Source organism: Cryphonectria parasitica (assembly GCF_011745365.1).
Source record: "Cryphonectria parasitica EP155 unplaced genomic scaffold M406scaffold_3, whole genome shotgun sequence".
In the NCBI taxonomy this organism is placed as follows: domain Eukaryota; kingdom Fungi; phylum Ascomycota; class Sordariomycetes; order Diaporthales; family Cryphonectriaceae; genus Cryphonectria; species Cryphonectria parasitica.
The window spans coordinates 3,186,492-3,199,430 of record NW_024468911.1 but is presented as its reverse complement, the minus strand read 5'-3'; the positions used below and the strand labels follow the sequence as shown (position 1 = coordinate 3,199,430).

The following is a 12,939-nucleotide window of genomic DNA, read 5'->3' as shown; positions in this document are numbered from 1 at the left end:
GACTTACACAATGGAAGGCCATCATGATAGTAGCTGACCTCTTTTCATTTCTACTCTGGTACAATACTGTATATACACACATGAAGATACATGACGATGCTTGAATTTAATAGCCAATGGACTGACAGCAGGACCAAAGTACAAAAGAAATTCTATCCGACTTGCCACTCATGATTTGATCCATTGTGACTTCCCCCTGAACACACAAGATACAAACCAAAATCCACCCCAAACAAGCAAGTAGCCTGCTCCTTCCTTAAGACAGCCTCACATTTCTTGCCTCTGATATTTTTCTTCTCCTTTTGTCTTCCTTTTTCAACACCATACTAATAATCATCATCAGAATATGGATCGTCAATATCCATACCAGCCCCAGCCTGCCCACCAGCCGTCGTCCGCCTCGTCTGCTCAGCCGCGGTCGTCCTTGCCGCCGCCACATCGCGCGTCACTATGGATGTCGCCAGCTGCGAGCGCAACTCGTCCGCCGAGAGGTCTCTATCCGTTACCAGCTGCTTTATGGCCAGCAGCTGCTCCTTCAGATCCAACACCTGCGCTCTCACACCGCGCAGGTCACCAATCGTAGGTCGCCGTCCTAGCTCCTCCAGCGCCCTGTCGCGCTCCGCCGCCGCCGCCTCCTCCCTCGCGCGCGCGCTCCCAATTTCGTTGGACAGACTGACCCATGTCTGCTTGGCTGCCTTCCACTGGCCCTCCTTCTCCTTGCCTGCCCGCACGGCCTGCAGTGCGTCCGTGGCCGTCTTGACCGCGTGCCTCTGCGCCTCCAGCTCGTGCTTCAGCGCCTCGATCTGCGCCGCCTGGTTCGTCTTATCGCGCTGCAGCTGCGAGTTCTCTCTCGACGCCGACGTCGCCGCCCGAATCTGCTCCTCGTACTTCCTCTGCCATGAGCTCACCCGTTCCGGCCAACGCGGCTGCACGAGCCCGAGCACCCCAGGCTGCGCCTCCAACTCCGCCGTCACCTCTTGAAAGTTGGGACTGAGAAAGATGGTCGAGTGGCCGCTTCCTCTCAGCCGGTACACTCTGGAGCGGATGTCCATGGCCGTCACTCCAGATGTGTGCACCGCCCCGCCAGGCGTCTGCACGAATGCCCTCTCGCCCACCAGCCCGGCTTCACGATACGTCTCGGCCACCTGGCTCTCGATCCCTTCCTTGCCGTCAAAGAGCCGCTGCAGAGTTTCCCAGGTCCCGTCGCCCGCGTTGACTAGAACATAGCGGTCCTGGCCCGCCACGAGCTCCCGAGCCGGCCGCCCGTTGGTGCTATCTTCGCTGCTATTTAGCGACTGCATCGGCGCCACGGCGTCCTTGGCCAGCGCGTCGCGCATGTTGGCCATGTCCAGCTCCATCTCGTGCATGCGGATCGTCAGGCCTTGCACGTGCATGAGCAGCTGGCCCAGTAGGGAGTTCTTGACCCCACGCAGCTCGTCCGAGCTGCCATGTTCTTCATCTTCCAGCGGCACAAGCGCCAGGATCCCGCCCATTGGGCTGTACTCGTGGTCCAACCGCTCCAGACACTCGTTGGCGTGCATGACGAGGTTGTGGTGGCTCGCGTTCGGCTGCCTGGCCACTTGGGCTTGATAGTACTGGTTCTTGGTCGCCTCCCTGAGCCCCCTCGGCGGCACGTCGGTGAGGGGGCAGCGGAACAGCGTGTCGTCTGCGTCGTTGCGCGACTCGACCTCGTTCATTAGCGCGTTGAGGGGCTTCCAGTGCTCCGGGTCATCGTTTTGGTACGGCACCCCGAGGTCCGCTAGCCAGTCGAAGGCCGAGCCCATCTCGAGCCGCCGCTTAGGGTTCAAGACGTAGGGGTCTTTCGGTGCCGTCGCGGTGCCGTCGTCACTGTCGCGCGCGTCCCAGTCGCCCTGGCGTTGTCCGTCGACGCGGCCGCTGTGCAGGCTCGGGTCCAAGTACGAGATGAGCAGCGCCAGGGACTGGGCGTGCTGCTTGAGGGCGTGCAGCGTAGGCGGGTGGCCCGGGGTGCCCAGGTAGGAACAGTTCATGTGGGCAAGCATGCGGGCGTTGACGTCGTCTTCACTGACGATTCGTGACCAGGGGGATACGTAGGGCAGGGCATAGTCTGTGCCATGGTAGTAGCCTATCTGGCCACCCTGCCCGTGGTTTTTGTCTTCGTGTTCGTGCTCTATGTCGTGAGACATGCTGACAGTTGATTTGTTTCCGTGTTGCTGACAGACTTTGTGCTTGCAGACAGAAAGGTAGGTGTGTATAGTTGCTGCCGGTCGGGTTGAGGCTGTTCAAGAGTGAGAGAGAATGTGTGAGAAAGATGAGGGGTTGCGAAGAAGCAGCCTGCGAGCACCCACAAACCTGCAGAAGTGAGAGCTCAAAGGGGGGAGAAGGAGGATGTGGCCAGCTTGGGTTGATTAAATGGATCTGGACTTTCTTTTGTCTTCTCAGCTTCTCAGACATCCCGGCGCTGGTGAGCTCCCGTTCATTGTTCCATTTGTTGCCTCCCGTCGCCGGAACTGGTCGTTTTCTTCTTGTTGTCTCGTTGTCTCTTTGACAATGGGCTTCAGCTCATAATACACAGTATTGAAGTGCATGCCTTCGCTTTCCATTTCCGTCATTCAAAAAGGCGTTATAAACAATGCTCAGACTGACCCTTTTAGCACGTCAGTCAGTTCCTACTCCGATCGCTTGAGCATGTTTATCAAGAAACTCGAGGACACCGACAAGTGTATCTGAATTCCAGTGCTGTGGCCATACTTGTTTGAAATATCTCTTTCGTCGGCAGATATGTAGCAGGCGCTATGCCTGTCATGAACAGTATCACAAAGAAGCCCTGCGACAAAGGACAGAAGATTTTACCAACCAAATGTATTTTCCATTCCCGCCTCCCCTTGTGGCCTCACCCCCCCCCCCCCCCTCTCTGTCTCTCTCTCTCTCTCTCTCTCCAAAAAAAATCCCTGCCCTACCAAAAAAACCCACAGAAATACCATAATAACCTGCATGTCGTGATACAAAGCAATCTCCACAAGCCCTTCAACAAGAAGAACACCGTCATCCACAAGTTTGCACCCTTGTGGGGCGAAATTGTGTAAGATGATTCGTCGGCTTTTGGCCAGTAAACCGAAAGTAGAAGTTGTAAGACTGCCATTAATTGGTCAAGTAAGAGACGACTCTGTGCCCCATGAGGGCTGCCCCCAAAGGACTTCAAGGCGAAACAGCCCTTTCCTACTCATTAGGTAGGAGGAGATGACGATCAAGGGAACGAGTGTGAACGAGGCCCCAGATCCATCTGTGTGGAAGAACATGGGAGTTATTCCTTTTCATATAAATAGAGACTGAATGCTCTCTCTTGATCTCTCTGCCTCTCTCCCCGTTCTCTAAAGTGTTGAGAAGATACACCAGAGTATTCATTCCTCACTGATTTATTTGTACAGCTCATACTCTTCCTCCCCTTCCTCAAGTCTTCTCGTAACAACTGGCCATCATGCCTCCCCTCAACATCGCCTTCAACCCAGCCAAAGACATTCCCTCGCTCCTAGGCAAGACCATCCTCATCACCGGCGCCAATACCGGCCTGGGCAAGGCCAGCGCCCTCGAACTCGCGAGGCACAACCCCTCTCATCTCTGGATGGCTGCGCGCCACCCAACAAAAGGCCGCGCAGCCGCCGCCGACGTCCAGAGACACGCGCCCGCCGGCACAGCCGTCTCCTTCCTGGAGCTCGACCTCTCGTCCTTGGCCTCGGTGCGGGCCGCGGCGCGAGCGTTTTTGTCTTCGGCCGCCCGCCTCGACATCCTGCTGCTCAACGCTGGCATCATGGGCTGCCCGCCGGCCGTGTCCGAGGACGGCTACGAGGTACAGTTCGCGACGAACCACCTCGGCCACGCACTGCTGCTGCGTCTCCTCACCCCGCTGCTCCTCACCACCACCACCACCACCACCACCACCGCTGATGCCGGTGCTGCTGGTGCTGCTGCCACAAGCGATGTGCGCGTCGTCAGCCTCGCGTCAGTGGGGTACAAGTACGTGACGGCCGGCACGATCCAGTTCGACACCCTCGCAGACCGTGATCAGATCATGGACCCGAGCGTCGTGAGCCCCGTCCAGCGGTACACGCAGTCCAAGCTGGCCAATGTGCTCTACGCGCAGGAGGTGGCGAGACGGTTCCCGCAGTTCACGACGGTGTCGGTCGACCCGGGCGCCGTCGCCACGGAGCTGTTCTCGCGGGAGCCTGGGGATGCGCAGATGGAGACGCTGCAGACCACTGTCGCGCCGCAGCGTGGGAGGCCCGTGGAGGAAGGGGTGCTGAACCCGCTGTGGGCGGCGACGACGGTGCAAGGCGTCGAGAGTGGCAGGTTCTACGAGCCCGTTGGGAAGGGCGGGCTTGAGGAAGGGCTGGCGCTGGACAGGGACTTGGCCGATAGGCTTTGGCAGTGGACGGAGAAGGCACTGGAGGGACAGGAATGCTGACGCCTGTACATAGTACGCATGAGTTACTGTGCAGATGCGTCTCAACACGTAATTACCATGGAAACCATGCTAGCCAGTTCATGATGCCCCCCCCCCCCCCGACAAGGCTGGTCAGTTGCATGTCCCGCCGGCATTGTTCTTGACGCAAAAGTGCGACTCGAAAGCCCCTCAAAAATGTCAACCGAATCCGGAGGCCTCACCTCACATCTCATGAAATAACTCATCACTAGGTGAGGAGAGGGGGTTTTTTTGTGGTGGTTTTTTTTTTTTTTTAAAAAAAAAAAATTTATTAGTAAAAAAAAAAAAAACCAACTTTGATTTCTCTTTGTTGGTGGAAGTTTGCGCGACTCGATGCTCGCGCTGTTTTCGTCCGACGCAGCTGGAATGTGGCTCAGCAGTAAAAAGTCAAAAAGATAATAAAAAATGGGGTGGTTGCTACCGGCTGCACCGTTAGACAACGCATGCAGGGACGGGAATTTGCTGACCGTTGGGAATGCTAGCGACAACAGAAACAGCTCTAAACATACTATTTGGACGCACCGTCTGAGTCGGAGCAGCTTTGCGAGGCCTCTTACGCATAGCCCTTCCCCAAATCGACCTCCTCCGTTATTGGTGAGAGGTCATGCACCATGGCAGCTGGTGCCGAGGGTTTTCGGAGCCCACCAACCAATCCCACTGCCAGACAGCGGGCGGGTTCTAGGCCTTTGCTCATGGCTGAGCAGTCACGGCAGTCTTTGAACACCCTCCCACTTCCCTCGGAAATCCCACTAGGGTGTCTACTAGCGTCCTGGCGCACTTGCTCGGCGTGGTCCGTCGTCGTACCCATTGTTATGCATTATAGCCTCTACTACGTGTTTTTATCTCCGCGGAAAGAGGAGGATGTACGGCCATGACATACATCTCCTAAAGAAAGAAAGGAACAAAATATTTGTGGATTCCATGCGTTGGTCTCGTATCCAAATGACATGTGAGATGATCATCGCAATCTGAACTTGGTTGCTAGGTTGGGGCAGCGGGGGAGTTCGCAGGATCTTGGACGCCAAAACCGGAGACAGCCCGCTCCGCAGTTCAGCCTATGTGGTTTGCTTCCAAGCCTCCAAGTTCAGTAGTAAGGATTTCAGGGTCCCTCCCACCTCCGACGATGACGGTCGATCGTTGATCTTGATCTCTTGGTTGCCGCCGCTCGAATGGGAAACCCGATTTTTTCTTTGTGTAACGCGACCAACAGATGTTGCAGAGCTGGACAGCCACAAGCTGCCGGATCCGGCATAGAGCAGTGCTCCATTGAAATCATCTGTAGTACCGTTCATCAGAAACTTGTTGTCGCTCACGGGCCAGAAAGATGAAGCAGCAAAACAATTCGATGATGTTGTCGCCCCCTCGTTAAAGGTTTTTCACCACACAGTACATGTACCACCATATTTTACAATTCACGGCGACTCATGCAGGCTGGGGAGTGACTGCTGCGAGGTGGACGGATCGAAAACAAGATGGACCGTGATCCTCGATCGCAACCACGACAGAAAAGCTGTGTGAGTGATCATGTTGACAGTGGACCGAAACGGGGACAAGCCCTGAAGCTTAGTCCCCATACCAACAATGCCCCATCGGACGACAGACGCCCAGCTAGAACAAGTTGCGGTCAGAACGCTGGCCCTGCAGCCTACAGCATCATCGCATGGGCTGCAGCCAGACGAGCCAGAGCTCAAAAGCAGGTGTCATGAAGGGGGGGAGGGCCTTGACGTATTTCTTGCTGGTTCGACGTGCAGTACATCTGCCAGTCCTGCCAGGTTCGGGTCTCGAGTACCGCAGCACCACACACCTGGCTCCACACACATGCCAGCACTATTGAGTGAGACCCTTGAGAGATTGCGGGTCGCGATTGCAAGGGTGCAATTTACGGTCGATGCACGATTCCTGGTTTTGGTCTCAGACATCGACCCATCTGGCCTTGCTTTTTGAACGGCCTGATTCGCCCACTGGGCCGTGTGCGTGTGTGCATTGGCTGGAGTTTGATGTTGATTGAGGGGAGATTGGGAAGCTAAAAAATAAAAACAAAGGAAAAAAAGTTCAAGACGGAAGAAGAGGGGGAAGAGAGATCTGATGCACCGTAGTACTGCGGGTGCTACTTGCCTGCTTGCACTAAAAAAAATCTCCCAAAACTCGATCTGGTAAGCCTCATCCCTTCTCTTCCAACAGGGGAGCAGCCGCCCAGGTCGAGCGCGTCCAGCTAGGCAGGGATACTGCTTCGTGAATCATGCCCCTCAGACGTCATCGCAGATTGGCCAACCACACTGTTTTCACGGGATTTGGCGTCGAAGCTCAAGGTGCAATGTGGTTAGGCAAGGATCATGGCCAAGTTGCAGCGCTACTTCGGGAGATTGCTTCAGTTACAGTGCTCTGCCGTAGGCCTGGGCCTGGTCCCGGGTTTGGGGTTTATTTTTTATTTTATTTTTCCCTTCTGTTTTCTTCTTTTGGTTCTTAATAGGGCCTTCTCCTCCTCCGTCCATCCCTTTTCTTTGGCTTTTGGTGTGACATCGTCGTCCTACCCAAAGCTAGAGCAGTGCAGGTCTGCACCTCCCCGCTAGGTACTCTCTTTCTAGCGCTGAGCCAAGTGGTTTATCCTGTGTGGTCGCCTCATTACCTTCTTGCCTCGAGATAAGGTCGCACGACCTCCAGAGGCCGCCTCCTACCTTTTTACTTCTTGATCTAACACAATAAGAGATCATACTCTCTCTTCCTCTCGCTCTCTCTACACAACGTGCCGGTCCTTTACACTTGACCTACACCACGTTCACATCCCCCCTCCTATACAACAAAGGATCCAGTGGGATAGGCCTGCCAAAGGCTGAGTCCATCGCTCTGCATCGTCATTACCCAGGGCGCCTATTGAACAGTGGGTCTCGATCTCGTACGTGACAATTGTTGACTCGAATTTTCTGTCTTCTCCCTCCTTTATTGACTTGGTACTGAAATACACTGACGAGACGGCAGAAGCCATCTAGGGCGGTCCATCTCGCGTCAATCCTCACCATGAGTTCGAGTGCGGGGTCCAATCAGGACACGACGCCAGTGTCCCTGTCGGGCTTGATCTCGACTCTCGCGCCCGTCGCTGTCGTTGCGGGCATCTACTTCTTGATCTTCCTCATCCTGCGCCGCAGCCAGAGGCGTTTCTATGCGCCTCGTTCCTACATTGGGAGCTTGCGAGAGACCGAGAGGACACCTGCTTTACCGGGAGGCCTCTTCAATTGGATCGGCCACTTTTGGAAGATTCCCGACAGCTGGGCGCTCCAGACCCAATCTCTCGATGCCTTCCTCTACCTTCGCTTCATCCGCTTGACCGTCGTCATCTCCTTCGTCGGTTGCTGCATCACCTGGCCTGTCCTGTTCCCAGTCAATGCGACTGGCGGTGGCGGTCAGAGCCAGCTGGATGTCCTGTCCTACTCCAATATCAACCAGCAGACCGAGAAGAACCGCTACTTTGCCCATGCCCTGGTCGCCTGGGTCTTCCTTGGCTTTGTCATGTATATGATCATGAGGGAGTGTATCTACTATGTCAATCTCCGCCAGGCTTTCCTAATCAGCCCCATGTACTCCGATCGAGTGTCCTCCCGGACTGTACTGTTCACCTCGGTCCCTGACGACTTCCTGGAGGAGAGAAAGCTGCGCAAGATCTTTGGAAACTCTGTCCGGCATGTCTGGATTACTGGCGACATCAAGAAGATTGACGAGCTGGTCGAGAAGCGTGACAAGACGGCTTTCAAGCTGGAGAAGGCCGAGATCAAGCTTATCAAGCTTGGTGAGTTTGCCCCTCTACCCAATTACCCACTCTTGCCCTTTAGGGAGATATTTTGGAGCAAGTCTCGATTCTGACAATGTACCAGCCAACAAGAACCGCCTCAAGGCTACCAAGGGTGCTCCCGCCGACGGACAAGAGCAGCAGCCTGCGCTGGACGCCGAATCAGGTAGCATCGCTGCTCGCTGGGTTCCCGCCAAGAAGCGGCCCACCCACAGGACTGGTCCCCTCGGGCTCATTGGAAAAAAGGTTGACTCGATCGACTGGTGCCGCTCCGAGCTTGCGAGGCTCATCCCCGAGACGGAAACCGCGCAGGCTGAATACCGCACCGGCAGTTACAAGAAAATACCTGCCGTCTTCATCGAGTTCAGGAGTCAGGCTGAGGCCGAGACTGCCTACCAGGTTCTCGCTCATCACCAGGCGCTGCAGATGTCTCCTCGATACATTGGAATCACCCCTCAGGACGTCGTCTGGAAGTCTCTCACAATTCCTTGGTGGCAAAAAGTCATCCGTCGATATGCTGTTGTCGCCTTCATCACCGCCCTCGTCATCTTCTGGGCCGTTCCGGTCGCTGTTGTTGGTGCCATCAGCAATGTCAGCTATCTTGAGCAGAGGTTCTCGTGGTTGAGTTTCCTCAATAAGGTTCCTTCTGTGATCATGGGCGTCATCACGGCTCTTCTGCCCTCGGTCGCGCTGTCGATTCTGATGTCATTGGTGCCCGTCATCATGCGGCTCTGTGCGAAGCTCTCTGGCGAACCGTCGTATACGCGGGTCGAGTTGTTCACGCAGAATGCCTACTTCGTGTTTCAGGTTGTCCAGGTCTTCTTGGTCACGACAGTCACATCTTCAGCATCGGCCGTTGTCAACGAGATCATCTCCACGCCTCAAGATGCCACCTCGATCCTCGCCAGCAACTTGCCCAAGGCTTCCAATTTTTATATCTCCTACTTTATCGTGCAGGGCCTGTCGGTCGCAGCGAGCGTCATCTCCCAAGCAGTTGGCTTCGTTATCTTCACACTGCTCTACAAATTCCTCACCGGCACGCCTCGTGGTCTCTATAAGAAGTGGGCCTCGCTCAGCGCCATCTCGTGGGGAAGCACATTGCCCGTCTACACATGTATTACGGTTATTGCGATTGTGTACGCCGTCATTGCTCCTCTCTGCTTGGGATTCTCGACAATCGGCATGGGTCTGTTCTACTTTGCATGGCGGTACAACGTCCTCTTTGTGACGGACACGAGCATCGACACCAGAGGTCTAATCTACCCGCGCGCTGTCAAGCAGCTCTTCACCGGTATCTACCTGAGCGAGCTGTGCCTCATTGGCCTCTTTGGTGCATCGGTGGCTATCGGCCCACTGGTTCTCATGATTGCCTTCACCGTCTTCACGGTCCTCTTCCACATCAGTCTGAACAGTGCGATCGACCCACTGCTCTACAACCTTCCCCAGAGCCTTATGGCCGAAGAGGAATCCCGCCGTGTCGATCTGGCCGCGCCATCCAGTAATGAGAAGCAGGACGGTGCGAAGAATGGTGAAACGAATGGCCACTCGGTAAGTGGAAGCGTCCCATCATCATCACCACCACCCCCACCGCCATAGAAAATATCATGCTGGAACCACATACACTAACAACCAGGACAGCACACTTCTGCGCCAAAGAAGGCCAATTTGTTCACCAAGTTCTTCAAGCCGTGGATCTACGCCGACTATTACACCATGCAGGGCCTCGTCCCCCGACATGACATTGCCTTTGGCTACACCGACCAGATCGAGGCAGATGCATACTACCCGCCCTCTGTCACCTCTTCGGCTCCGCTGCTGTGGATCCCTCGTGACCAAGCCGGCGTGTCGGCACAAGAGGTTGCCCAGACCAGCAAGGTGATCCCCATCACGGACGAGGGCTGCGAGCTGAACGAGAAGAACAAGCTCGTGTGGGACCAGGATGGTGCCCGACCTCCAGTCTGGGAAGAGAAGATCTACTACTAGATGTGGTTGTGTGAAGGCGCCATGAAGCCTGGGAGGTGCGTTGGCGGGAGGGATGGTCCGATCGACGCTGAGAAATCTCGGCACATGTTGGTAATGAAAAGGGGTCGGCGATTTAGGCCCGTGTCTCTCTTCTTTCTTTCTCCTTTACTACCTGTCATTACTAAACGATGTTCACGCTGGAGCTGTCTGCCTCTTTCTCTGGTTTTCCTCTCCTCTGGAATGCATTCACTCGGGGCGTGTAGGGATGACTTTTCTAGAAGTTACTATGTCAAGAGTTACGGCAGCGAACATGATACCACTTTTATGCAGAAAATACAAATTTATTTAATGCGCACAAATTGCCGAGCCCAGGTGACATCTATTTGCGAGACCAAGGCGGCTGTTATGGTAACCGAAACAAGTCTGGACCAGATCATAACTTGTGTCAACATGACGTCTTAGACACCCACTGTAGAACCGAAGCTCGCTGGAGCTTGCTATGTATCAGACCTCGTCCCTCCCGGATTCTCGAATACCTGATAGATACTGTCAGAGGTAATAAACACATCGAAAAGGGCCAGTAAATCCAGGAGAGGATTTGTGGAGTAGGGAATAAAACTAGAATCAACAGTCATGATTATACAAACCATGAATATGATCATAAATTAGAAGATGTAAGATAAGTAGATATTTTGATATTTCTGTCTTTGCGTTCTTGTCCTGCCCTTCCGTTTCCGGCCCCCAAACAATAAATGTACAAGGGGCGATATAGGATTAGGGGACCTTGCCAGGTTGTTCGCTTACTTAATATACATGAAATTCGACGACGTCTGACATGGGCAAGCTCATCATGCTCCACACTTCATCAACCGTTCCTCGAGTCAACAGGCTGATTCGATTAAAAGAGAGAGAGAGAGAGAGAAGCGAGAATTCACGCAAGATGTCCATCTGCTAACCTTTGACGAAAGGCTCAATGGCTGGCTCTGAGCGGTATCGAAATCCTCAACAACTGAGAACGACGTGACCTGACTGGCTGAATGATGGCGTCAACGAGCCGAATGAGCTCACGCCACATATAACTGAAAGCAACGACCACCATTTTCTCTAGGCAGACAGACTTGCGAATTGTTCGATGGGATTACCGCGCCTCATGTCGATCATGATGCCTCCTCTCTACCATCACCGGCGCAGCCGGGCCAGCATCGTCATGTTCACCCTGGTGGCCATCTTTGGCGGCTACTCTCTCCTGCACCTCCTCGTCTCGCCACTCCAGCCCTTTCTACCCTTCTCCAGCCCTACATGGCCAAAATGGCAACCGCCAGCTACCTACCACAACTACACATCGTCTTTCTCCTTCGATCTAGACCAGGCTGTGCACCCAGAGTGGATGTCCAGCATCCCAGACACCGCCTCGCTCTCCAGCCTGTCCATACCAGGCACGCACGACACCTTCACCTTCGACCTGGTGGACAACAATATCTTCCAGTGCCAGAACCACAACCTCCAGACCCAGCTGCGCGCGGGGCTGCGCTACTTTGACATCCGAGGGAGGCTGCTCTACGGCGCCACCAGCTCGGGCGCGCCGGACAAGGCGCCGCCGCCCAACATTGGCATCTTCCATGGCCATGTGTACACTGGCTACACGTTCCAGGACGTGCTGCTGGCCATGTTTGCGTTTCTGGACGAACATCCCTCAGAGGGTATCGTCATGCGGGTCAAAGAGGAGGGCACGCCGCTGCCCGTTGGTGGCGATGGCGACCAGGACATCTGGACGACGGGCGTCTACAATGTGACCTTTGAGGAGGCCTTCAACTACTACCGCCTCCAGAACAGTGCCACAGCACAGGGCTGCGAGGAGCACCTCCTCTTCCCCTGGCCGTCTTCTTCTTCCTCCTCCTCCTCTCCATCGTCAGCCCGCGTCATCCCGACCGTGGGCGAGCTGCGCAGCAGGATCCTCGTCCTCTACGAGTTCGACACTCCTCTCGCCAGCAACTACGGCATCCCCTGGACCTCGGACCACATCGCTCTCGAGGACCTGTGGATCATCCTGGACCCGCAGCTCCTGGACAACAAGTGGGACGCCGTCCGGCAGAACCTGCTGCTGGCGGGGGCGAGCGCAGGCGACGCCGACAAGCTGTTCCTGAGCCATCTCAGCGCCAGCGTGGGGGTCTTACCTATCGAGGCGGCGGCGGGTCCGCTGGAGGATAGGACCAACGGCTCGGTGATTGCGGGGATCAATGATCGTACGGGGTTGTGGCTCGAAGAGGATGAGAAGGAGGGGAAAGGAGGAGGAGGAGGGAAGCTGGGCGAGAAAGGCAAGACTGGAGTGATCATGGGGGATTTCCCCGGGAAGAGACTAGTGGAGGATATCTTGAGGAGGAATGAGTGGTTATCCAAGTGATGTATGATGGGCTTAACAAAATAAAGGCCCAAGATCTGGAGCATTGCATATAGTTTTTCAAACATAGAGAGAAAACTTAGGAACGGCAGGCAGGCATAGAGGAAACCATTCATACTGTGGTAACAAATACACCGCTCTCAAAAGAAACTCTTCTCCCCTCTTAGCATGAGAAACGCCTTGAAGAGTCACTGTCGTGTTTCAGCGATATAGGATCGCTCTTCACACACGCAGCATAGATACACAACGTGAACAGGCTCAGATGCTCCCAGCACCTTTCTCCACACTTATTTGAGATAAAGAACAGCAGTGTTCACCACAACGCAGAGCAACCCGCCC

At 54.9% G+C, this 12,939-nt stretch overlaps 4 protein-coding genes across 4 annotated transcripts; 3 read left to right on the top strand and 1 right to left on the bottom strand.

The window, feature by feature from the left end:
• Positions 1 to 800: 800 nt before the first annotated feature.
• On the bottom strand, positions 801 to 2,096 carry M406DRAFT_14684 (uncharacterized protein; the record flags this gene model as incomplete). The annotated part of the gene is made up of 2 exons (XM_040915393.1): positions 801 to 1,796; positions 1,890 to 2,096. Coding segments are annotated over 2 exons (1,203 nt in total), but the record flags the coding sequence as incomplete, so codon positions are not given.
• Positions 2,097 to 3,457: 1,361 nt separating this feature from the next.
• On the top strand, positions 3,458 to 4,441 carry M406DRAFT_251657 (NAD(P)-binding protein; the record flags this gene model as incomplete). The annotated part of the gene is made up of 1 exon (XM_040916774.1): positions 3,458 to 4,441. The coding sequence occupies one exon, from the start codon at positions 3,458 to 3,460 to the stop codon at positions 4,439 to 4,441; it is 984 nt and encodes a 327-aa protein (XP_040778538.1).
• Positions 4,442 to 7,474: 3,033 nt separating this feature from the next.
• On the top strand, positions 7,475 to 10,223 carry M406DRAFT_338319 (DUF221-domain-containing protein; the record flags this gene model as incomplete). The annotated part of the gene is made up of 3 exons (XM_040921334.1): positions 7,475 to 8,240; positions 8,326 to 9,788; positions 9,900 to 10,223. 3 exons carry the CDS (start codon positions 7,475 to 7,477, stop codon positions 10,221 to 10,223), a joined length of 2,553 nt encoding a protein of 850 aa, XP_040778537.1.
• A 1,306-nt stretch (positions 10,224 to 11,529) lies between these two features.
• On the top strand, positions 11,530 to 12,597 carry M406DRAFT_221241 (PLC-like phosphodiesterase; the record flags this gene model as incomplete). Its single annotated transcript, XM_040915587.1, has 1 exon — positions 11,530 to 12,597. A coding segment is annotated over one exon (1,068 nt), but the record flags the coding sequence as incomplete, so codon positions are not given.
• Positions 12,598 to 12,939: the final 342 nt, after the last annotated feature.